Here is a 24511-nt window from a genome sequence, read left to right as displayed (position 1 = left end):
CAGAACTTCCCTCACCTAAAAGGAACTTGAAAGCTCACTGGATTAAAATGCTAGACTTTCAGCTCAGGGAAGAGGCTTCCAATCCAGCCAAGCTCAACATGAACAGGAGCTCATTCCAACAGCTGGGAATGGCCTCCTGTGTGCTGGCGGCCTCAGCCCAGGTCTCACACATAGAGGCAGAGGCAACGGGTGGCTCTTGGCGGGACCCAGTGCTGGCAGCCTCTGAGGAAGACACCCAGGCTCTGGGCAGAAGTGACCCCGCTTCTTGGTGGTGCCAAAAGCACACTCACCCTACAGCCATAAGCCTGTGGGAAGCATGACCTCGAGTTCCACTTATTAGCAGCAGCCTCTGACATAGCCACGCTCGGACGGCCCCAGCGAAGGAGGGCTCCCCAGGCGCGCAACGGCACTTGGGGAACAGGAAGAACCCTCTAAGTCTTTGGAGTGTCTGAAGAACAAGTGGCTCTAAATGAGATGCTTTAAAAGACGCCAGGCATGACCGGGCGCGGAGACTCACACCTGTAATCCCAGCGCTTTGGGAGGCCAAGGAAGGGGGATCACCTGAGGTCAGACCAGTCTGGTCAACATGGTGATACCCTGTCTGTACTAAAAATAGAAAAATTAGCTGGGCATGGTGGCATGTGCCTGTAGTCCCAGCTACTCGGGAGGCCGAGGCAGAAGACTTGCTTGAACCCGGGAGGCGGGAGCTTGCAGTGAGCCGAGATTTTGTCACTGCACTGCAGCCTGGGTGACAGAGGCAGACTCTGTCTCAAAAACAAGACGCAGGCACTTACACTTGGAGTGTCTGTCGCACAGGGCCGAGGAGCGCATGTCACACAGTCGGATGGTCCCTTTGCTACTGCTGTAGACGAACACGTTGCACTGGTGCGGGTGGAATTCGGCTGCGGTGATCACTTCGGTCAGCTCCTCCATGTTAGCAGGCTTGATGTCCACGATGTCTGGGAGTGTGTGGTTAAGGCACAGTGCTCAGCTCAGCTGGTTTTTCATTAGTCTACATTCAGTCACGCAAAATAGGATGCCAAATAATCCATTCAGTGAGGTTTAAGGGATTAGCTATTAAGAAGGCGGGTTATACATCCCGAATTCTAAAGGAGCGCCTGGTAACGGGATTGGGATAAGCACACTCAGACTACAGCAACGCCCCGGCCCACGGGGAGACCCAGACAAGCGAACACCGCTTTCATCTTGCTACTATTATTAATGTTATACAGAAAGCCCTTAACAGCAAGACAGTACATACTTAATCATATAAATAGGAAAACCAAGCTAGCACCATTTGTGCAAAATCCCATACTCCCATACAAAACTACAATGCAAGAATGCCGCCGAATTCCAAAAGATGCTGCTCTTCCTGACATGAAGAGCTTATTCTGTGTAGTTAGAACAGATCCAACATAGCAGGCTGCCCTATACAGAAATCCTTCAACTGAAAAAAATAAGAAAGGGCAGAATTCAGCTGTGGGCCAATTCAGACTAGCAGGCCCAGTTTCACCCTTCAAGCTGAAACAACTAAGAAAACCAACATATGACATGGAACCCCAGCTCAAGCCGCTGGACAGCAGAGGGAGGATGGCAGGGACCCTGGAGAGGCTGCAGACGAAGCAAGCCCCATGCTCCCGGCTGCTGGCTGGAAAGGGATCCATGTGAGGAGGACTGGGGCCACCCAGACCGTGCACAGCCACGGAAGAACACAGGTTCTAGCTGGAAGCTGCTGCTCAGATGGGTGATTAAACACCGCTCTAACCTAAGCCAGTATTTTCTATTATTCATTAGCAAATTTAGAAAAAAAAAAGAACACATAATGTTGGTTTTTCAAATGCAGCCTATTTAAAACTGCCTCTGATTAAACCAGGCAGGCAGTGGACTTCAGGTAATTCCCATTATACAGATAACTTTTTCCCAAAGGTAGAAAGAAATTTGTATTTTTAGGGACAAACATTTCAAATCACAGAGAACTTATATCACAGGCTGCTCTGCAGTGATGGTATTTACAAGACTAGACTCTGAGATACAGGTCTATAAAGGGACAAGAGAAATTACTATCTAAAGAGCATCCTCGGGAAGACGCCAGTGTCCCTCTGAGGAAGGATACTAAAGCTTCTATCTGTGATTTCTAAGTGCCATAAATTAATTCTCAGGTCATCTGCAGAAAGATATGTTTCATGATCACTATTTACTGAAATGGAATTTATATGATATGTGTGAGCATTTGCAAAAATTCGCCGTGGACTCGCTTCTACCATAAGATCCATGGGCTTCAATATTGGGACCTAAAAATGGAAGGAAATAGGAATTCAAAACAAAGATCACAGCAGCATATAATTAGAACACTTATAGTAGATAACGAAAGAGGACAAGTTTATATTCACAGCTAAGTAATAATTCTGTACAGGCAATACCCCCAAATAACCAATTAGCAGAGTTATGAAAATACGCTACAAAATGGAATACTGTCTATTCCAAGTCTTCTCCTTGCTTCGATTACCGAGGTTGACATGTTCCTGCTGAAGAGAAGATCAACTGGCACGGTAACAAACTGCCCAGGCACCGAGGCCTGCGCTCCCTCTCCCGTGTGTCCTCCAGTGGCCACACTGAGGTGCTGGACAGCAAAGTCCTCCTGGGTGGCTCAGCTGCGCCCCTCCCTTTGTCCTCTCCTTGCAGCTAGATGCACACACCTCCTCTCACTGCACTAGGACTATGCTTCTCGATGCAAACCCTGCAAGCCTCCACCGGCTCCAGGGACTGGCAGGGTGCACAGCAGGGTGCTGGGGAGCTGAGGATGTTCCATTTCTTGGTCTGGGGCTGGCTACATGGGCATGTCCAGTCTACAAACATTCATGGAGCTGGTCACTTACAGGGCAGATGTCTTATCTGGAGGTATGTGTTATACATTACACTTCATTTGAAGTTAAAACACAAGTAAAGGGTACCTCCCGCACCCATTTCTGTGTTGAGTTCTGTGGTCAGGGAGGCTTCCTAGGGAAGCCCAATTTGTACAGAAATGGAAAGGACAGAGAGGAGAGGGCGCTGGCTGGAGGCCGCCTATGGTCAGAGGTGAGAGCTCAGGCGTGAGGAACAGCATCACACATGAAAAAAGGAAGGAGGCCTGTATCTCACTAACATCCAGCTGGAAGAAAAACATAAGCTTTAAAATCAAAACAAAAAACTAATGATAATATTTTTTATTATTCTTGTAATTAGAAACCAAAAGGGAGAGCCTTGAAAGCTTAGGGGGAAAAAAATCTCTCCACTGAGTCTTGTCTGGCCGAATTCTGTAAAAAATGAACTTGGAAAAGTGTGTGTAGTGAGGCTTCCCTCATTTTAACCCAGTTAGTGCTGACCACACCCTTGGATTCTCTAAAGCAAGAAGAGTCAGTTCTACCAAGTTCAGGCTTAAAAACACATACCTGCCCCAATCCTCTAACAAATTTCCCATTAATCAAAACACATGATAGCTGCAACACTTACAAAGATTCCTTCTTTTATTGAAAAAATTTTAATTTGCATATAAAATAATTTGTTTTCATTTTTAGAGATGGGGTCTGGCTATGTTGCCCTGGCTGGTCTTGAACTCCTGGGCTCAAGTGATCCTCCCATCTCAGTCTCCCAAAGTGCTGGGATTACAGGTATGAGCCACCATACATGGCCAACATTTCTTCTTTTAATTATATCCCTTTTCTGGCACTAAAATAATTTAAGAGCAAAAATTTAAAAATAGCAACATTTCTGACTCTTACCCAGTTAGGCTCAGATACACAAATAGCCCACTCTGAACTGCTGGAGAGGTAAGATCTCAAATACTGACCTAAGTCAATGTACAGAATTACCTGTCTGTGGTCTCTTCCCCATGCACCAACTAATGAAATAACTACACTTCTCACACGCCTTCAGTAGGGCCACCAATTATACCCATTTTATTTAGGCTAAACCTACAAAAGCAGCCTTGAATAAAACCAAGACTGGGCCTAGTAAAGGCCTACCGTTTTCCCAAAATGAGCACGTGAGCTGATGGGTTGTGGCAGGGTCTGATCAGGAGGAACAGGGGTTTCTAAGGGTGGGGTACGCACAGGTAACTGGGTGGGAGGTGGTGTTGGCTGCAGAAGAGATGGACAAGGCTGGAGGGGGTCAAGCGCCCACCCTCGGGGGTCCCATCACACTTCTACTTTAGGATCAGCAGTTTCATGATGATGGAACTGCACAACTCGTGTTACTGTCACTAAAAGTGATTTACACTAATTCAGGGGTGCAAAGGCAGCAGGGCACTGTGTATCAGACATCACCAACATTTTGGATCAAAACATCTTGGTTCAAATTAGGACCCTATAAACTAGATTTTCAGCAAATGCCACAGCCTTTCTCGCTTTGATGAACTCATAGGAAATATGGTGATAACATCGACGTGAGAAGTCTGAGGACACTCCTCCTGAGGAATGCACGACCCCAGGTGGAGCCACTCCACACGGCAAAGCTGGAGAAATGGCATCAGAACAGACCCAGCATCACTCCCAGGGGCATGTGTGTTAGGGAAAGGCTTCTGTGGTACAGTGTCTTCTGTAGCACTCTCAAAGACTAATGTGGAATGGGCTCACTCACTCAGTCTTCACTTGATAAACAATAGTGTAACAGGGGCTGAAATCTCATTAAAAACCAACCAAACCACCCAACTCAAACACCCACCCACCGCAACCAAACCACCCAACCAATTAACTAACCAACCACCCAACCAACCAACGGTTTTCAAATCTAGTAACGGCACTCCCTTGGGACCAGGCAGAGTTTCCTTCCAGGGGACACACCTCTGCACAGGTGCTGGTTTCTCACCAAGACACAACTGGGCTTGAGCGCAGTTTGCCGGACACCCTTCACCATGTTCCATCTAATTTAAGACAACATCAGTGGTGCATAGCACCAGGCCAATTGTAAGACATTGAGGTTTTAAGTTTTACCCGGTTTCATAAATGTTAAAATATGAAAAAATTTAGGCATCAGAATTGATGAAATATGATCATTTCATACTGCATGATGGGCGGGGTAAGGGGGTACCAACAATGGAGCAAATAATTTAACAATTAAAAAAGTAATGATGCTCATGGATAGACAGGTGAAGAGTTCTGAACCATCAGCATCTGCCTAAACCAACCCCAAAGAAATTCCACGAGAAGCATCCTGAATGTACCTTGGTGGCCCACAGCTCATCTTTCGATCTGCAACCTGCGCTATTTTCACCTGTGAAGTGTTCTGAATTTCATCTGAACTTCAACCTCCCAGGTGCTGTTCTGAACCTTCAGAGAGAAGGGTGGTTGGTATGTCCACAAAGATTTCTGCTGCAGAATTAAATATGAGTTTTCCCCTTAGTATTGCTGTATTTTCTAAGGACCACATGTGACTTTCTGCCTTTGTGAAAATAGGAGAAAAATCTTGCTTTTAAACACACACGAGTGCAAATGACTTTCATGAATCATGAGGCAGACCTCACAGTATTCCACCGAGCAGTACTCTCCAAACAGCAGACTTAAACGTTTAATTTCTGAACAGCATTGGACAAAGAAAAGGCAACGAATACCCGTAGTGCTGTGATTCTAAATGGATCTCGAAGTCTTCCATCTTCATCTTTCAGGTTATAACCTTCTGCTCTTTTATCCCGTTCACTTATTTTCCATAATTTTATAGTTTTATCTGAAAATAAAAACCTCATTCTCCATATGAAAAGAAAAACTATAACATGCATCACTATTGTCTGAGTATTGTATTAGAAAGCGGTGTGGTCCTATATTGGTTTATAAGCTATGGGGTCTTTGAACATGAATATTTCCAATTGGAGGTGTTTTGTACAATAAATAAAGATGTGGAGACGTGCAGAGTAACATCATAATAAAGTGCACGTGTGGTTTTTGTTGCATACTTCGAATTTTCAACCTATCACTTGCTACCCTAGATAACTTACCCTCCCCCAAAAATTTAAAGCAGGAATAACTTCTAAAATAAAAAGGAATCTACACACAGAAAATTACAAATAAAACACTAAATCAAACAGCCACTTAGAAAACAATTCTTACCATTTGTAGACAGTAGAAAATGAGCAGCATTCTGTTGTGGTAACCACCTAATTTTATTAATTTTTTCCTCAATTTCTAGACTTTTCAAATAGTCAAACTCTGGTTCATGACTTTGAAAGGTGCTGTAAACATTATACTCTCCCCTAGAATGAGGGCGGCTTTTATTCTGCAAGGAAACATGAGAGCTGTTTTAATGAACAAAGCACAGTGCAGAGAAAATTTCAGTACTATAAATTTGAATATCAAATGACCATACACATCTTTTAAAGCTAAAAAATCCTGGCTCAAAAAAATCTCAAACAGATGAAACTCAGGGGGAAAAAAAAAAAAAGAAAGAACTTGATTTCCGACTCTTCGACTCCACTTCTAGGTATGCATCTGGAGCAGGTCTGCCGAATGCAGCCTGCTGTGTTTTCTGGAGCAGGTCTGCCAAATGCAGCCTACTGTATTTTCTGGAGTAGGTCTGCCGAATGCAGCCTGCCGTATTTAAGGCAAGTGTTAGCGGAACACAGTCAGGCCCATGTGTGCACATACTGTCTCTGGCTGCTTCTGCACCATCTGGGTAGAGGTGAGTGGTTGTGAAAAGTCCGCATGAGCTACAGAGGCAAAAATGTTTGTAATCTGGCCCTGGAGAGAAAGCGTCTGCTGAGTCTGCTCTAGAGGAGAGCCAGCACGGGCCCGAGGAGCGTGACACAGTGAGGTGGCAGCTCCAACACAGTGGTAGTGAACCAGATGCCACACGTATGCCAACCAGAGGCGAAGGGCAACAGGGCCATGCAGGGACCACCACGAAGCCGCTGAGATAAATGAGCCAGCACAGACAACCACACGGTGCTGCGCAAGTGAAGCAGGCTGCACAGGCGCCCAGAGTGAGGTGCTGCTTACGTACGTACAGGACAATTCTGTTACAGAAGTGGAGAAACATGCTTGGGAAGATATATACCATCTTCAAAATCATGAGCAACTCTGGGAAGGTAGAGGGAGAGTGAAAAAGACTGGGAGGAAAGTAGCAGGATGAAACGGGGAGAGGACAACAGGAGCTTCATCTGTATCCCGAGCATTCTCTTTCCTTTGATGAAGTGATAACCTCTGGGTGGTGGGTTTGCAGGTACACCTACATTAACCTCTGAATCTTCTGTATGCCCTAAGTGAAATTTCCTATTAAGTATTAAATATTTCATAATTCAAAATCAAGGACGCCAGTATTTTCATTCTTGCTCTATAACCAATATCTAGTATCTTAGGTGTTTAACAGTTTAGTACATATGCTAAAGGAATGGAACTAAACAAACTTTCAAGTCTAAACAGATGTTCCTTGATATTTCCAATCTGATCAAGTATCAGGAGAAGACATCCCAAGAAGCTACCCACAACCCGCACTGCTGCAGAGTCCGATGTGCAGGGCATTCCTTCCACCGAAACATCCATGGGCAGGAGCTGAGCGCCTCGCCTGCCCCACGTCGCTGCACTGAGTCTGATGTTCTGGGCATTCCTTCCACTGAAGCCTCCACGGGGAGGAGCTGAGCGCCTCGCCTGCCCCTGTCCGCTGCACTGAGTCTGATGGGCAGGGCATTCCTGCATTCCTTCAACCGAAGCCTCCACGGGCAGGAGCTGAGCACCTCGCCACTGACTGCCCCGTGTGTGCTGCACAGGGCAGATGTTGAAACTGCTCTCCTTTGACCCTCTCCTACCACTCTACAAAAAAGCACAGCCCCTCAACAGACAGTTCTATTTCAAGGGAGAAAAGTGGAACCAAATTATTCAAAAAGAAAAATCTGTATAACTAAATTAGTCCTATGCCCAAGACATTCATCTACCAAGAAAAAACAGCGGAACAGAAGCAAAAAAAAAAATGTCCAAGTCAAAGTGCTGCCTGCACTGCCCTGGCCTTTCTCCTAAGAGCCAGAACAAGAATGGTCCCTAGGCTGCAGGCCTGTCTCTCTGCCATGAACTGGTTCCAACTCCCATCCCAGTCACCCCAAACCTAAGCAACCCCTCAGCCTTCTCCAACACTCCGAGATTTCATGGAGTGCCGCTCTGCTAAGGAGAGGAATTCTAAAGGAAGCATCACGGAGACAGAGGCAGGACGGCAGGGGAGTAACACACAGGAAAAGGAGGAGGAAGCAAGCACCTTCTCTTTTTGGACATGCTGATTTCTGATTTAACCTGATTCCTGGGGGCTAGAGCTGAGCCTGGAGGGCAGGGGGGCTGCACAGCCACACCCATAAATTCTGTGTGCCTTAGTTTTACTGGCTGGTCTTTCGTGTAAGACTTAATCTGCACAGAAAAATAAGAAAAGCTTGAAACTCAAGGTGCTGACTATGCTTCCTACCTCGTCTTCTGCACAGCCAGAGCTTCCCAACAGGCCTCTATGGACCTGACTCCTGAATCTCAGGCCCTGTACCTTCCACAATCTGGGGCTCACTCACTAGCTTTCCGAATCCTCCACGCTCCTTCGATTCTAAGACGCACATGTGGACGCCTGTGAACCCTGCTGCAGCTTCTTAACTGGGAGCTGGGGTCGCTGAATGGCCAGCAGCTTCATCCTCTTGGTGGCTGCAACACCATCCGCGGCCTCTCTGACCACGGATGAAAGCGTGCACTGCCGCCCTCACCCGCACAGACCGCGGCCTCTCTGACCACGGATGAAAGCGTGCACTGCCGCCCTCACCCGCACAGACCGCGGCCTCTGACCACGGATGAAAGCGTGCACTGCCGCCCTCACCCGCACAGACCGCGGCCTCTGACCACGGATGAAAGCGTGCACTGCCGCCCTCACCCGCACAGACCGCGGCCTCTGACCACGGATGAAAGCGTGCACTGCCGCCCTCACCCGCACAGACCGCGGCCTCTGACCACGGATGAGAGCGTGCACTGCCGTCCTCACCCGCACAGACCGCGGCCTCTGACCACGGATGAGAGCGTGCACTGCCGCCCTCACCCGCACAGACCGCGGCCTCTGACCACGGATGAGAGCGTGCACTGCCGCCCTCACCCGCACAGACCGCGGCCTCTCTGACTACGGATGAAAGCGTGCACTGCCGCCCTCACCCGCACAGACCGCGGCCTCTGACCACGGATGAAAGCGTGCACTGCCGCCCTCACCCGCACAGACCGCGGCCTCTGACCACGGATGAAAGCGTGCACTGCCGCCCTCACCCGCACAGACCGCGGCCTCTGACCACGGATGAAAGCGTGCACTGCCCTCCTCACCCGCACAGACCGCGGCCTCTGACCACGGATGAAAGCGTGCACTGCCGCCCTCACCCGCACAGACCGCGGCCTCTGACCACGGATGAAAGCGTGCACTGCCGCCCTCACCCGCACAGACCGCGGCCTCTGACCACGGATGAAAGCGTGCACTGCCGCCCTCACCCGCACAGACCGCGGCCTCTGACCACGGATGAAAGCGTGCACTGCCGCCCTCACCCGCACAGACCGCGGCCTCTGACCACGGATGAAAGCGTGCACTGCCGCCCTCACCCGCACAGACCGCGGCCTCTGACCACGGATGAAAGCGTGCACTGCCGCCCTCACCCGCACAGACCGCGGCCTCTGACCACGGATGAAAGCGTGCACTGCCGTCCTCACCCGCACAGACCGCGGCCTCTGACCACGGATGAAAGCGTGCACTGCCGCCCTCACCCGCACAGACCGCGGCCTCTGACCACGGATGAAAGCGTGCACTGCCGCCCTCACCCGCACAGACCGCGGCCTCTGACCACGGATGAAAGCGTGCACTGCCGCCCTCACCCGCACAGACCGCGGCCTCTGACCACGGATGAGAGCGTGCACTGCCGTCCTCACCCGCACAGACCGCGGCCTCTGACCACGGATGAGAGCGTGCACTGCCGCCCTCACCCGCACAGACCGCGGCCTCTGACCACGGATGAGAGCGTGCACTGCCGCCCTCACCCGCACAGACCGCGGCCTCTCTGACTACGGATGAAAGCGTGCACTGCCGTCCTCACCCGCACAGACCGCGGCCTCTGACCACGGATGAAAGCGTGCACTGCCGTCCTCACCCGCACAGACCGCGGCCTCTCTGACTACGGATGAAAGCGTGCACTGCCGTCCTCACCCGCACAGACCGCGGCCTCTGACCACGGATGAAAGCGTGCACTGCCGCCCTCACCCGCACAGACCGCGGCCTCTCTGACTACGGATGAAAGCGTGCACTGCCGCCCTCACCCGCACAGACCGCGGCCTCTCTGACCGCGGATGAGAATGTGCACTGCCGCCCTCACCCGCACAGACATACACGAGTCCACAGTGAAGGTCACATGTGGCAACCAGCGAAATGTTCTAAAAACAGATGGAATATGAAAGCCTTTCAGATGTTAACCAAAATATGAAGAAAAAGAAAAAAAACTGCCTGGGGTTTATCAAGTTGCAGTTGGCTAAACAACTTCAGTAGGGACTTGCTCCTGTGTAAATCTGTCACTAACATAACAACTTAATACATCTTAAGAAAGCACTTAACACTCTATAATACCCAATATATTTCAGAACGAGATGCTTGACTTTTATCATCGTCTGTTTTGTATTTGAGACTATTATTATTTAGGTTAAGCAATGATTCACAAAAACAAGAGAAATTCCATTTTCTATCATAAAATCTGTTAGGCAGGGATGAGGCATCTTCCCTAAGGCTATTGCTACAATGACAGACTTTTTAAATAAGCTAAAAGTGAAGTCTTGCATTAAGATAGCCACGACTCAACAATCTGTTACAAAATCCTCCTGCTGGCCAGGCGTGGTGGCCCATGCCTGTAATCCCAGCACTTTGGGAGGCTGAGGTGGGCGGATCACCTGAGGTCAGGAGTTCAAGACCAACCTGGCCAACGGTGAAACCCCATCTCTACTAAAAATACAAAAATTAGCCGGGTGTGGTGGTGCATGCCTGTAATCCCAGAGACTTGGGAGGCTGAGGCAGGGAGAACCACTTAAACCCGGGAGACAGAGGTTGCAGTGAGCCAAGATCACGCCATTGCACTCCAGCCCGGGTGACAGAGCAAGACTCCATCTCAAAAAAACAAAAACTCCTCCTGCTTTAAAAGTAACATTTAAACACCACAACCCACTTTTACTTCTGTTGAAAAAGGTAAGGTGTATGGTTCTTTTTTTTTTTTTTGAGATGAAGTCTCGCTCTTGTTGCCCAGGCTGGAGTGCAATTGCGCGATCTTGGCTCGCCGCAACCTCCGCCTCCTGGGTTCAAGCGATTCTCCTGCCTCAGCCTCCCAAGTAGCTGGGATTACAGGCATGTGCCACTACACCCGGCTAATTTTGTATTTTTCATAGAGACCGGGTTTCTCCATGTTGGTCAGGCTAGTCTTGAACTCCCGACCTCAGGTGATTAGCCCACCTCGGCCTCCCAAAGTGCTGGGATTACAGGTGTGAGCCATTGCGCCTGGCCAAGGTATATGGTTCTTAAGTAGCATTGTGTGATATTCTACTTCTGAGATAAAAATGCAAAATTATAAATGTATCAAACTGTGAAGAAATATTAATAATATACTTATTTTTCACAAAAGGATTTCTTACCATCCCAAATCAGAGAAAACAGGATTTCAAAAAATCTTTAACTACCTGGACATAATCAAAATAAAGCTGCAACAGGTATGTTTTGATAATGAAATTGGTTAGCACCTGTCAATTTTCCCCATGTAGCCCAGGGACAGTCTTCCTCCAGGCTCCCCTTCCTGGGGGCAGGGCCAGCGCTTCCTGTGTACAGATCTGCAGAGAGGGGAACCAGGGCCCACCAACCTCTAAACCAAAGTCCGTCACACAAATTTAGAGACCAGACTTTGGGGATGATAAACTGTCCCTTTCATCTGTTAGGAAACTCAGAGACAGGAAGGGCAAGGGACTGTAATTTACACTCTGGTAAGGAAAAGGCAGGACAAATATTTCAGACCCCAGGCTTGGCTGCACCGAGCCAAGGTACTTGCCCGGAATCCTTGACTACCAAATCATGATCTCGCTTCCTTTATCACTGCTCATTAGGACCTCTGAGAAGGCTCAACAGAAAGAAGAGGGAGGGGGCTGGCAGGCATCAGTGAAAAGGAAGTGCCGTGACCGGGAAGCCAGTGCTTGCTTATGAGCTGTGGGCTCCTCCGAGGCCCACACTCTGAAGGTTCCCTTCCCTCCGGACAGGTGAAGCCTTCAAGGGGGCATGGAGGAGTGAGTGCTGCTCACCTCTCCCTGAAGGGAAGAGAGAATTCACACCCCTGCCAGACTTCTCTGCAGGAAGTGCTGAGAAAGCTGCTCACACCTCATGGCAGGGCAGGACGGCGGGGCTGGGCCAGTACCTGCATAGGCGTATAAAGGGATTTTCAGAGAGAGCCGCGTGAGTTCTTATGGAATGAAAGCACATAAACGCACCTCACCACCACCCTGCATCCTTCATGGGGTACCCAGCGGAATCCCCTCCCTACTCTGAAGACAAAGGCCTGGAGACTTCACCAGGGCTCAGCAGCTGAGGCCAGAACTTAGATAATTTCTGAAAGGAGATTCTGTATGTCTAATGTGATGGAACTGAATCTTAATGAAATGAGACAATGAGAAAGTAATTTTGCTTCCTCCCTTCTAAGTTATATGCGAAAGGTTGAATAATTGCATTTGATTTGTGGACTGAAAATTACTGACCTCTTGTTCACGCTGAAAAATAACAACTCTGCCGCCCTTGTCTCCTGTTGCAAGAAGATCTCCAGAGTAATTAAACTCAACGGTGGAAATGATGTCCGCTGTCAACAAAATACAAAAGCGATTTACCAGATGTGGTTTTGGGGAGGAGTCACAATACCAAAAAATTAATAAAAAGGAGCAAAAGAAAGATAAACATATACAACTTTCTCCGAGAATAAAGCAAAACTGTCACGGCAAACTTGTAATTACCAAGCGGCCACTTATTGGTTCTGGTGCACAGAACCTGCCAGCACATGTGAATAGGTGAGTTTTACTCCACCTCCATGCCTGGGCCCCTGGAGCACCAGGATTTATCTAGACTGGGTTGTCTTGATAAAAGGATAAAGGGTAGAAATTTAGAAAATTCATTTGTAAAAGAAAAAAATAGAGGAAAAAAATGGGTCCTGAAGCATGTTGCCTAATTTTATAATGCATACCTAATGTTAACTTTTAAAATAAATCTGATTCTTATACAACAGTAATAAAAATGTTGTAATATTCTATGCAATAACTTTTGTTGGCTTCTGTACAATGTAATATTCTAGACAGTAGAAGTTCCATGTCATTGTCTGGATACAGTTACCACCACTGATAATGATGACATCATTACCAAGTGAGACAACTGTCAGGGAGGCCTTGAGATCTCTGACACCATAACAAAGACCCCAGACACCAGCTCAACAGAGGCCAAGACCCCAGGGCAGAAGGAACACCACCACTAAGCAGTGAGAAAGTCCTCAGGTGTCCTGAGGCTAACCCTTCGAGTTGGGAAGGGAGTGTCTGGATTTATGACCGACTATTAAATTTAAAAAAAAAAAAAAAATCCCAGGTCTGTGACTTGGACAAAGATTTTCTATTTCCAGGGGGCAGTTCCATGATGGACTCTGGAGGAAGCCGACTTCTCTGCAGTGCTGCTTTGTTGTGTGCGGACTGACGAGGATAAGCCCTGGCGTGGCCTCCTGAGGGGCCGCCGGAGCTTGTCCTATGGCCACAGCGGGACTCCTCGCCTTACCCTGCAGTGTGGGGGAGTCTCAGGAACAGCTAGAACACTACAAGCTCGCCTCCCTGCTGGGCACCAACTCAAGGGCTCGCAGTGACCTGGGCACACCCAGGGCCCACAGTATCTTTATAGTAGGAAGTAAAAATCAACTAAATGGCTATTGTAAACAACCTACTTACTAAGAAGAAATGGGCCCTAAAGCTGAAGCGACTCAAACAGCTCCCTCCAAAAGTGGCTAGAATGCAATTCTGACAGGTCTGCAAAGGCGTTTTAATCGTGTTAGTGAAGGATTTCCACCAACATCTACACAGCAAGCTCCCGCGGCCGGCACTGTTCACCGGCCTCACACGGGAATCCCTGGCCTGGAGTTATTTCTTTTTAAAATCTTCAGACTTTGGAAGAAGGATTAGGTTGCTTCTTAGAAGTGTCACTATTAAATTACTGAAAATAACCTAACTTGCTTAAATGAAACTAAAATATTATGTATTGGATTAAAAAGGTCTAAATCTATGTCATTTATACCCAGAGGGTGTATAAAATTACACAATTAATGGTATTCTAGCTCTGTCAGTGATTTTCAAACTTAATTACAATGGACTGAGTCTTTTAAAAGAGAAACTCCCGTAACTGTCAGTGCTGGGAAGTTTCATTAAGCCACGCAAACACGCGTGAACCTAAAATTAGAAACACTGCAGTGCTCAATCTCTAAACCCAAACTAAATACACAAAATTACAAAACCAACAACGTTTAAATTATCAACATCAAATTAATCTGATGGAGACAGTTTTTAAAAACCAGACTGATGCTGAAGGCATAAACACGGTACTAAAGGCACCAAGTTAGGTTTTTGTTTTGTTTTGTTTTTGAGACAGGCTGGAGTGCAGTGGCGCGATCTTGGCTCACCGCAACCTCTATCTCCAGGGTGCAAGTGATTCTCATGTCTCAGCCTCCTGAGTTGCTGGGATTACAGGCGTGCGCCACCACCCCCTCTAATTTTTATATTTTTAGTAGATACAGGGTTTTGCCATGTTGACCAGACTTGTCTCGAATTCCTGGCCTCACGTCATTAGCCCGCCTCAGTCTCAAGTGATCAACTTGCCTCAGCTTCCCAAATTGAGTTAGGTATTTTAAACTACCATAAACTTCACCATGGCTGCGTTCTGCCTCCATTTCCCTGCTGGGGTAGGGGAGCGCTTCTGCCCACGGTACAGCCTGGCACCTCCTGGCCATCCCATGGAGACATCTCAGCCAGACAGGCTCCACTGCGATGTCACACTCCACCTGCCATGGCACTGCTGCCAGCTGGCTGGCTGGCTGTGCAATCCTCACTCAACATCCAGGTCCCATCAAATCCGCAAGGTGTCCGCAGCCACCCCGAGTCCTCTCAGACCTCCCACCGAACACGGTGGGCCATGCGCGTGTGTTCATCTCCTTTACCCTCCCACCTCCGCCCAGGTGTTAGAAGAAAGCAGAAAAAGCATCTATGTGAGCAGCTTTAACAAACGTGGGGGCAGCAAGGGGCTGGCACAGAGATGCAGAAAGTCTTCACGGAGCTGCTTGGTCCCCAGGTCGCCCCCCATTCACCCTGCCAGCTGGGAGCACACAGCTACTCCAGTTTCTTGTTCCTGAGACACTGGCTACTGGCCGCCATCCCCAGGGGTGCCCTCCGAAATACTCCAGCCCTGGGGAAAAGGCCTCAATATTCAAACATTTAGGTTTTACAAGGACATGGCCAACCACAGTGAAGCTGCCAGCTGAAAAGCCCACGCCCACAGAAACAGCAGCCTCGCTCCACTCAGAAATAGAAACCAACAGCCACGACCTGCAGAGCCTCAAGAAGTCACCAAAACAAAGATGGGTGGGGCCGGGCGCAGTGGCTCATGCCTGTAATCCCAGCACTTTGGGAGGCCGAGGCGGGTGGATCACCTGAGGTCAGGAGTTCGAGACCAGCCTGGCCAACATGGCAAAGCCCTATCTCTACTAAAAATACAAAAATCAGCCAGGCATGGTGGTGTGTGTCTATAATCACAGCTACTCGGGAGGCTGAGGCAGGAGAATCGCTTGAACCAGGGAGGTGGGGATTGCAGGGAGCTGAGATCACACCACTGCACTCCAGCCTGGGCAACAAAGCAAGATTCCATCTCAGTAAAAAATAACAAAAAAACAAAAACAAGGATGGAATCTGAACAAAGAGAGATGGGAAAGCCCAATTCATGTTCTGGAGATCTGCTAACTACTACCAGATGTTACAGTCCCAGGGTTTGGTTGAGTGCTTATTAGGAGCCAGGTGCTATTCTAACCATGCACAAGCCCTGTACTAACGTAGCCAGGCCTCTAAGAGCCCCAGGAAGCAGGGCTATCATCACCCCTGCCTGACGGAGGGGAGAGGAGAGGGATGCTGGACGTGGGACCCTGCGTGCTCCAGGTGGCAAGCCTCTTCGGGTGAGTGGGGCAGGACACCTGGGCTGGTCTCAGCCAGGACACCCAGTGGGGACCCCAGGAGAGGAAGAATATGTTCAAGAAGGAAAGAGGAGGAGAAAGTGCCATGTGAAATCCAAAGGGCAACAGTAATCATCAAAACCTTCAGATCTCCTTCAAAGGGCAGAGTGGAAAGAAAGACATGGACGACAGGAAGGATAAGACAATCAGAGGATCAGTTTCGGTGGCCCACCTCCCAGCTGAAGTTCTAGAAACACAACAGAGAAAGCAAGGGAGAAGCATCCAAGGCCCCGTTCCCAGGCTCAGAGGCCCCGCGTGGCTGACGGCAGACCCAGGCCGCGCACATCTCAACACCAGGGATAAAAAGGAGATTCTAAAAATTTCCAGAGCAAATGAACAGGCCACATGCAGAGAGAAAGGAAGTCAGATGGCATCACACAGGTTGCAGGAAACATGGTGGATGAAACCTCAAACCACCCTCAAAATTCTGGGAGAAAACAATTTTCAACCTGAAATGCTAGACCTAGTCAAGTTTTCAATCAAATCTGAGGGAGCAGTAAAAATGTTTTCGAATATGCAAAGAGCCAAAACAAACAAACGCTTTCTCAGGAAACTGCTGTGAGAGGCAATTTGGCAAAATGAGAGAAAAAGCCAAGAGAAGGAAGATCAGAGATCTGACTTCCAAAAAATGGTGAGGAGAATCTCAGGACATGAGCCAGGCGGCCAGCAGGCCTCAGAGTGGCCGTCCAGGCAGGGAGACCTGTCTGGGGACAAGAAGAGCTGAGAGCTGATCTGATGTGTTGGTATTTGATAGACCTGTTGAAGTGTTTGCTAAAAAAAAAAAAATGCACTAAAGACACAGATAACTAAGCATATGAGAAAATCAGGCAATCATTAGATCTAGACAAGTGAAAACCTGTGTGAAAACGAAAAGGCACAGTTCAGTAACACACAATATTTACCTGTTAACAGAATACTATGTAACAAAAACTTGCAACAGATTTCTTTCAACCTCTTTTTTTGCGGGAGTGGGGACACACGTGGGCTGAAGGTGGTATCAGTAAAAGGCGGAATCATCGGTTGCCATACAAGAGGTCGGCACTTACGGTTCGAAACCACGGAATGAAAAGTGAGCAGTCCCAGCACGGGAGTTAGAACCGGGGCAGCCTCAGGTGGCAGGAGAGGAGGGACAGGTGACGAAGAATGAGGTCCCAGGTTTAAAGGACATTTGGGTGCTATGAGGAAGCAGACTAACGAGCTGTGGATGGGGAAAGGGAAATGGAGTCAGTGGGATCTGTAAAAGATGGCGTAGAAGTCAGGACCATGTGCCCCAGGGACAGTCAGCCGCTGGTGGCGGGGAGGCAGGCACGGAGCATAGCCGGGAGCCGCTGTGAGAATGGAGAGGCAGGTGTGGGGGGCAGAGCACAGTCCCTCAGGCTGCACTATTTCCATGAGGCATGAGGGAGGGTCATTTGCTAGGAGTGAAAGAGACAGGACACGGGCGATGTGGGGAGCCTATGGCGGAAGTCCCCTCAGAAGAGAGAAGAGTGATGCGTCTTGAGAAATGCAGGCCTGCCTCCCGGTATCCACGCCCACTTCACACCTGAGGCCAGCAGCTTATCTTTTTAAGCTGATCCTACATCTGAGTGGCTCTAAACCAAGCACTGCGTGGGTGGCCTCAAGACAACACAAAGCCCGTCTTCACATGGCTTACGCTTTAGTGAACAAAACACTAAGGGCAACACCAGACCACCCAGCACAGTTCCGACGATGATATTTCCAGAGGCAGAGGCTCAGAGGATCAGGAGGGGGCACCTGAGCAGGGCCACTCTGCGGGAAGCACAGGAGACAGGAATCCGAGGGGGTGCCTGAAACCAAGATTTCCGAGGTACTGCAGGAGGCAATGACAAGGCCATCTGGGGTCATCAGCCTTCAGGAGATCCAGAAACTGCATCTGGAGAGAAACACAATGAAGGCAGACAAACAACTCCAGGGGTGAGTTCTGGGGTTGAGGACAGAGGCGCCTGTTGTATTATTATTCTACTTTTCTTTTATATGTACATCATTTCTAACTACTTCCTTTAACTGGTCTGTCAAATAAGAATGCATCAGATCAGCTCTCAGCTCTTCTTGTCCCGAGAGACAATGTCTCCTGACCCGTCTCCCCTGCCTGGACAGCCATTTGGAGGCCTGCTGGCTGCATGGCTCATATCCTGAGACTTTTCCTAACTTGATAGTTTTTGAAAACCCACTAGGTTTTTCAAAACAAAATAAAAATGTGACTATTTCACTTCTCTACTTCTCTGGATCTTCACTGCCACCAGCCTCCGCCCACGGCACCCACCACCTCTGCTGGAGAGTTGCTACAGCCTTCAAGGGGTTCCCTCATTTCCTCTCCTGAGCCTCAGAGCCCAATGTCCAGAAAGCAGCGGGAGGAAGCTCTTGAAAAGCATAAAGATAACATTACCAGCCTGAAAAAACCCTGTCAATACCCAAGTACCACAATCAGTCTATTACCAAAAAAGATACAGTACTTAAAATGCATCACCTAAAATTACTGAGTCATTGTCAAAACAAAAGGGATCCATGACAGACATGATGTGCAAGTTTCCCACAGGTCCTCTTCGGCTAGTTCTGGAGAGGGTCATTTAAACACACTTCCTGGCACATAACCACAGACCAGGTGCTGCTCGCGAGACCACTGCCCCTTCCCGATGGTCTCTACCTCGCCACCAGGAACTGAGGTGGCCCAGCAGCCCAAGAGGTGGTTATAAGGAAAACCAGCGCCCTACCGGAGGCACTAGCAAATCGGACCCTAGGCTAGTAGGCAGATGAACTGGTGTCCACCCTCCCTAGCCGTCAGGGAGGGGCCAGTACAAGCTGCCCTGCAATGTCACACACACTCACACCAGCTGAAATGAGACTGACCTTTCCGGATATCCACAGCAGCACTTGCAGACAGCTCCTGGAGCAAACATGGGTACAGCAACTCTGAAAACCATCGGGCAATATCCACTAAGGCGAAACATGCAAATCCCGTGACCCAGAAACTCCACTCCAGACACACAGCCCCCAGAACTACATATGCGCATCACTGCACCACTTATGAGAACGTTCACAGCACATTCACAAAAGAATCAACTCAAATGTCCGTCAACAGTAGAAAAGATGCATAAACTGTGGCATAGTCATGCAACAGAACATCACGCAGCAATGAAAACCAATGACCATCGCGTAACAGCACAGGTTAGTTACAGAAAGCCAAACACTGCAGGGGACTTAGGGTGCAATTCCACTTATACCACATTCAAGAACGGGGGTGTCCGATGTGCGATGCCTGCTGGGGTAGGAGCTGCCCCAGAGGGAGGGAGGGCCTGACGTCCTGGCAACGTGCTCCTGGTGCGGCTGGGTATTTACTGGGGGTCTTTGCTGGGTGACAGTCAGTACTGCATGCCTGGGACCTGTGCCCTCTGCAGGTATCCCATTCTGCAGCAAACAACATCCCGCTGACTTCAGGCCCAAGCAGCTATCCGTCTTCACTCGGACTCTCACCGCTCCGAGCTCTGTGCCTCCCGTACTCCAACCCACGCACCCATCTGACCCGCGCACCCGCCCTCTCTGAAGGCTCCCTTCATCCTCTTAGTCTGAAACTTGCAATCCCCGACAGCAGCTTCTCCCAGGCCCTCTCCATGGGGGCTCTCTGTTCTCTCACACCCCACTCCCCAGGGGGAGAGTTTCTCCTTCCTTCATTTGATGCTCCCAGACCACGGCTCCTCCCTCCTCAAAATGACTGTCTCACACCTCTCCTCTTCCCTCAAACTTCCAGCACCCCAGCCACTCACCCCACTTCCCATTAATGAATCTGCTTATTTCATGAAAAACAGAAGAACCCAAAAGAGAACAGCCATAATCTCCCCGTCAAAGACACCCCCTGCAATGGAAGAAGCCACTGCTTCCAGCAGAGACCACCTGGAGCGGGATGACACAAGCTGGGCAGCTCTTTGGACTCGTGGTCACCACACCCTCTCCTCCCAGTCCTTCGTGAACTGGCTGCAATGAGTGCTCTGCTACCCTGACTCGGCAAGTTCACCCATTTCAACGCACCCCTACTCTGGCAACGAGTTCGTTTCCTATCATTACCCACCCAATCACTTCTCTCCTCTACACGCTGGGCAGAGGCAAGGTGCCGGGCGAGGCCATTTGTTTCCTGCTCTGCAGCACCTGGCAGAGCTGTGCGCATACTGCAGGGACTCAAACAATGACACACAACAGTCAAAAAACACACCCAGCCAGAGAGTTTTCGGAAATCACAACTCCTTCACATAAAACTTCTCTGAGAAGAATTTAGTACATATGCAGAAAGAGGAGTAGAGCTGCTCTCCAAGGATGCAGAGTTTACTGAGGCTGCCAGGTGGTGAGCTCAGCAACAGGGCACTCTGGATATGACAAACTGACAGACAAGAAGAGTGGGAAATTGTCTACCTTTTTTAATGTTTTGTGGAGCCAGGGTCTCACTATGTTGTCCAGGCTGGTCATGAACTCCTGGGCTCAAGCGATCCTCCTGCCTCAGCCTCCCAGAGTACTAAATTACAGGGGTGAGCCACTGTGCTCAGCTGGAAGTAAGAAATTTTCTACAAGCAGACACAGACGCACATGCGTGTGCACACACATACACGTTTCTGTGTCTTTTCAAAGAAGCTCACCCAAAGGCAAAAAGTCCATACTGTTCAAAAACCAGATATAAACTAATAGAAGTGAATTATAAGCCTCTACCATGTATTAAAAAAATGGAAAACTATTTACGTCCGAGACCCAGTAAGACTCTAGAGACACTATAATCTAAAAGCATCCAAAATTGAGTTTATCCGAATTACTGATAGAGGCAGGAGACAGCCAAATGCAATACATAGGCAAACAGGGAAAGGTCCCAGGGGAATCTCTGCCCCCACCAGGTCATTGTGCATGGGGTGGGTGAAGTCGCCTAAACACGCCCACACTGAAAAAATCCCATCCCTTAACACATGCCCAGTAAGGGAAATAAATCAATATGGAGTGGCTCAGACTAAGGGCCTGTGTGCGCTGAAGAACGGGGTGGAGCCACTAGGAATATGCACCTTATGCTGGGGAGGGGCCTGGCCTCTTCAACCTCTGTGTGGTGGCCTCGTATTCAATTTGTGAGGGGAAAACCTGCTTGGAGAATCCCTCTCTTTGCTGAGAGCTTTCCTTTTGCTTAATAAATTCTGCCCTCCTCACCCTTCAACGTGTCCGCATGCCTGATTTTTCCTGGTTGCAAGACAAGAATCTGAATTTAGCTGAACTAAGGAGCAAAAAAAATCTTGCATCATTGTGACTAGACTGGATAAAATGTGACAAAATAGAAAATTCTGCATATTACTTTCTAGTCACTTAAGCACTAAAAAAAAGTTTGTGGCAAATTATTCTAAAATACGGAAGTCAGAAAGAACAACTAAAACTTAATTTCTCTGCTACAGGACAAACAATATTTTTGAAATATGAGAAGTATACCATATCCTAGGAATGCAAGGTTGGTTTAACATACAAAAACAAATCAACGTAATACACCATACTAATAACATTAAAGGACAAAGACCACATGGTCATCTTAATAAATGCAGATAAAGCATTTAACAAATCCAACATCTTTTCATGATAAAAACACTCAACCAACTAAGAATAAAATGCAACTTCCTCAACTTGACAAAGAGTACCTACAAAAACCACAGCTAACATCACACTTAATGATAAGTCTGAAGGCTTTTCCCCTAAAAGCAGGAATAAGGATGTTTGATTTGCTAACTTCTAGTAAACATTCTACTGGAAATTCTAGCTGGGGCAGTTAAGCAAAGAAAATAAATAAAAGGTATCCAGATTAAAAAGGAATAACATATCTCTATTCACAGATGGCATTATATTGCATATAGGAAATCCTAAGGAATCCACAAACACAAAACCTATCAGAGCTAATAAACAGGTTCAGCAAGGACACAGGATGCAAGGCCAGTAAAGTCAACTGCATTTCTACACCTAGCAACGAAACATTCAGAAATAAAAGCAAGAAAACAACTCTGTTTGCAATATCATCAAAAAGAATAAATACTTAGGAATACATTTAATCAAAGAATGACAAGATCTGTACATTGAAAACTGCAAAATACTGTAGAAAAAAATTAAAGACCTGAATATACAGAAAGTTATCCTGTGTCACGATTGGAAAACTTAAGAAGGTATCTCCAAACTGTTCTACAATAGTCAAGGTATTAACCCTATGAAAATCCCAGCTGCCTTTTTTTTTTTTTTTTTTGCAAAAATTGCCAAACTAATTCTAGAATCATATGGAAGTGCAAGGGACTCAGAATAGCCAAAATGATCTTTAAAAGAGCAGAGGTGGAAGACTGACACTTCCTGATTTCAAAACTTACCATAAAGCTATAGTAACCAAGACAGTATGGTATTGGCATGAGGACAGACATACAGGCCAATGGATCAGAGGTCAGAGTCTAGAAGGACACTTACGGTCAACTGATTTTCAACAAGTGTACCAGGACAATTAATGGGAAAAGAATACTATTTCAACAATGATGCCAGGACATCTAAATATCCACATGCAAAAGAAAAATGCTGAACCCTTACACCACATATAAAAATTATATATAAATGTAATTCATTGCACATAAATTATATATATAATTATATATAAATATGGATCAGAGACCTAAATGTAAGAGCTAAAGGAATAAATCTTCACAATCTTGGATTAGACAGTGGTCTCTTACATATAATACCAAAAGCACAAACTTCTGAAAGAAAAAAGTAAGGTGGACATCATCAAAATTAAAAATTCTTGTGCATCTAAGGACACCATCAAGAGACTGAAAACACAACTCATGGAATGGGAGGAATTGTTTGCAAATTATGTATCTGATAAGGGACTTGTATCCAGAATACCGGAAGAACTCTTACAACAATAAAAAGACAGGCCCAGGCATGCTGGCTAACACCTGTAACCCCAGGAATTCAGGACCAGCCTGGGCAACACAGCAAGACCCAATCTCTATCAAAAATTTCTTAAAAGTTAGCCGGCTGTGGTGGTGTGTATCTGCAGTCCCAGCTACTTGGGAGGCTGAGGCAGGAGGATCACTTCAGCCCAGGAGTTAACAGTGAGCCATGACAGCACCACTGCACTCTAGCCTGGGTGACAGAGCAAGACCCTGTCTCTAAAATAAATAAAATAAAAACACAAGCCAATTGAAAATGTAATTTTCCAAAAAAATATATATATAAATGTCCAAATAAGCACAGGAAATGCTCAACACCATTAATCACTAGGGAAATACAAATCAAAACCACCAGATACCAGTTCACAACTATTAGCATGGCTAAAATTAGACAATAACAAGCATAGGTGAAGAAAAACTGTTCATACATTGACGGCGGGATTATAAAATGTTGCAGCCACCTTGGGAAACTGTTTGGCAGTTCCTCAAAAACATTAAACACAGTTGCCATATGACCAAGCTCCATTCCCAGGAATATACCCAAGAGCACAGAAAACACATGTCTACACAAAAACATGTACAAGAATGTCCACAGATGCATTCGAAAGAGCCAAAAACTGGGAACAACCCATCAACTAATGGATAAACAAAAATGGAAAACTATTTGACCAGGAAAGGAGGGAGGACTGACTCATGCTGCAGGATACGCCTCGACGGCATCACGCTGGGGAGAAGCAGCTGGAGCAGAGGGACACGAGGGCCATGACTCCATTTACATGACATGTGGAGAACAGGCAAATCCACAGAAACAAAGTAATCAGTGGTTACCAGAGGGCAGAGGGTGGAGGGAATGGGAAGGACTGCTAGTGGGTTTCTTTCGGGGGTGATGGAAAGGTTCTAGAATTATCCAATTCAGATGGCCACACAACTCTAAATATTCACCCGCACACTTCACAAAGGATGAGCTCTGTGCTCAATGAATTACAGCTCAAAAGCTGTTGTAAGTAAAACTACCCCATAAAAACAAATGGATCAAGTCACTAAAAAGGGCCTCACAACTTGTAACCATTCTCAAATACACTCTAAAAGTAGACTAAATTATTCCAAGTTTTAAAAATAACCAACAAACAAAAATCTGATATAAATTTGTTTTCCACAAGTTACTAAATTCATTTTCCTATTTAAACCTAATGGGATTTTGTTTTCTTTTTGGTTACTTTCCAATTTTTTTTAAGAAAAAAATTGACAGATAATGGCCAGGCGCAGTAGCTCATGCCTGTAATCCCAGCAC

General features: G+C 47.5%; 1 protein-coding gene across 5 annotated transcripts in view; it reads right to left on the bottom strand.

The window, feature by feature from the left end:
* The window catches only part of PPP2R2D (protein phosphatase 2 regulatory subunit Bdelta), a 55765-nt gene that overhangs the window by 8687 nt on the left and 22567 nt on the right, over positions 1-24511 (bottom strand). For 2 of the 5 annotated variants that reach the window (XM_024253367.3, XM_054523073.2), the window contains exons 3-7: positions 12726-12823; positions 6078-6243; positions 5585-5697; positions 2114-2291; positions 795-959 (exon numbers count right to left, since the gene is read on the bottom strand). In XM_024253367.3, the coding sequence (XP_024109135.1) occupies positions 795-959; positions 2114-2291; positions 5585-5697; positions 6078-6243; positions 12726-12823 (720 nt within the window). Of the gene's footprint in view, positions 1-794; positions 960-2113; positions 2292-5584; positions 5698-6077; positions 6244-12275; positions 12389-12725; positions 12824-24511 lie in introns of those variants that run through there. The other 3 variants (XM_063727824.1, XM_054523074.2, XM_054523075.2) reach the window with 3 other exon arrangements.

Source organism: Pongo abelii, chromosome 8 (assembly GCF_028885655.2).
Source record: "Pongo abelii isolate AG06213 chromosome 8, NHGRI_mPonAbe1-v2.0_pri, whole genome shotgun sequence".
NCBI classification, from domain to species: Eukaryota; Metazoa; Chordata; class Mammalia; order Primates; family Hominidae; genus Pongo; species Pongo abelii.
Note: the sequence above shows the minus strand (reverse complement) of the source record. Positions and strands in the feature narration are given on the sequence as shown.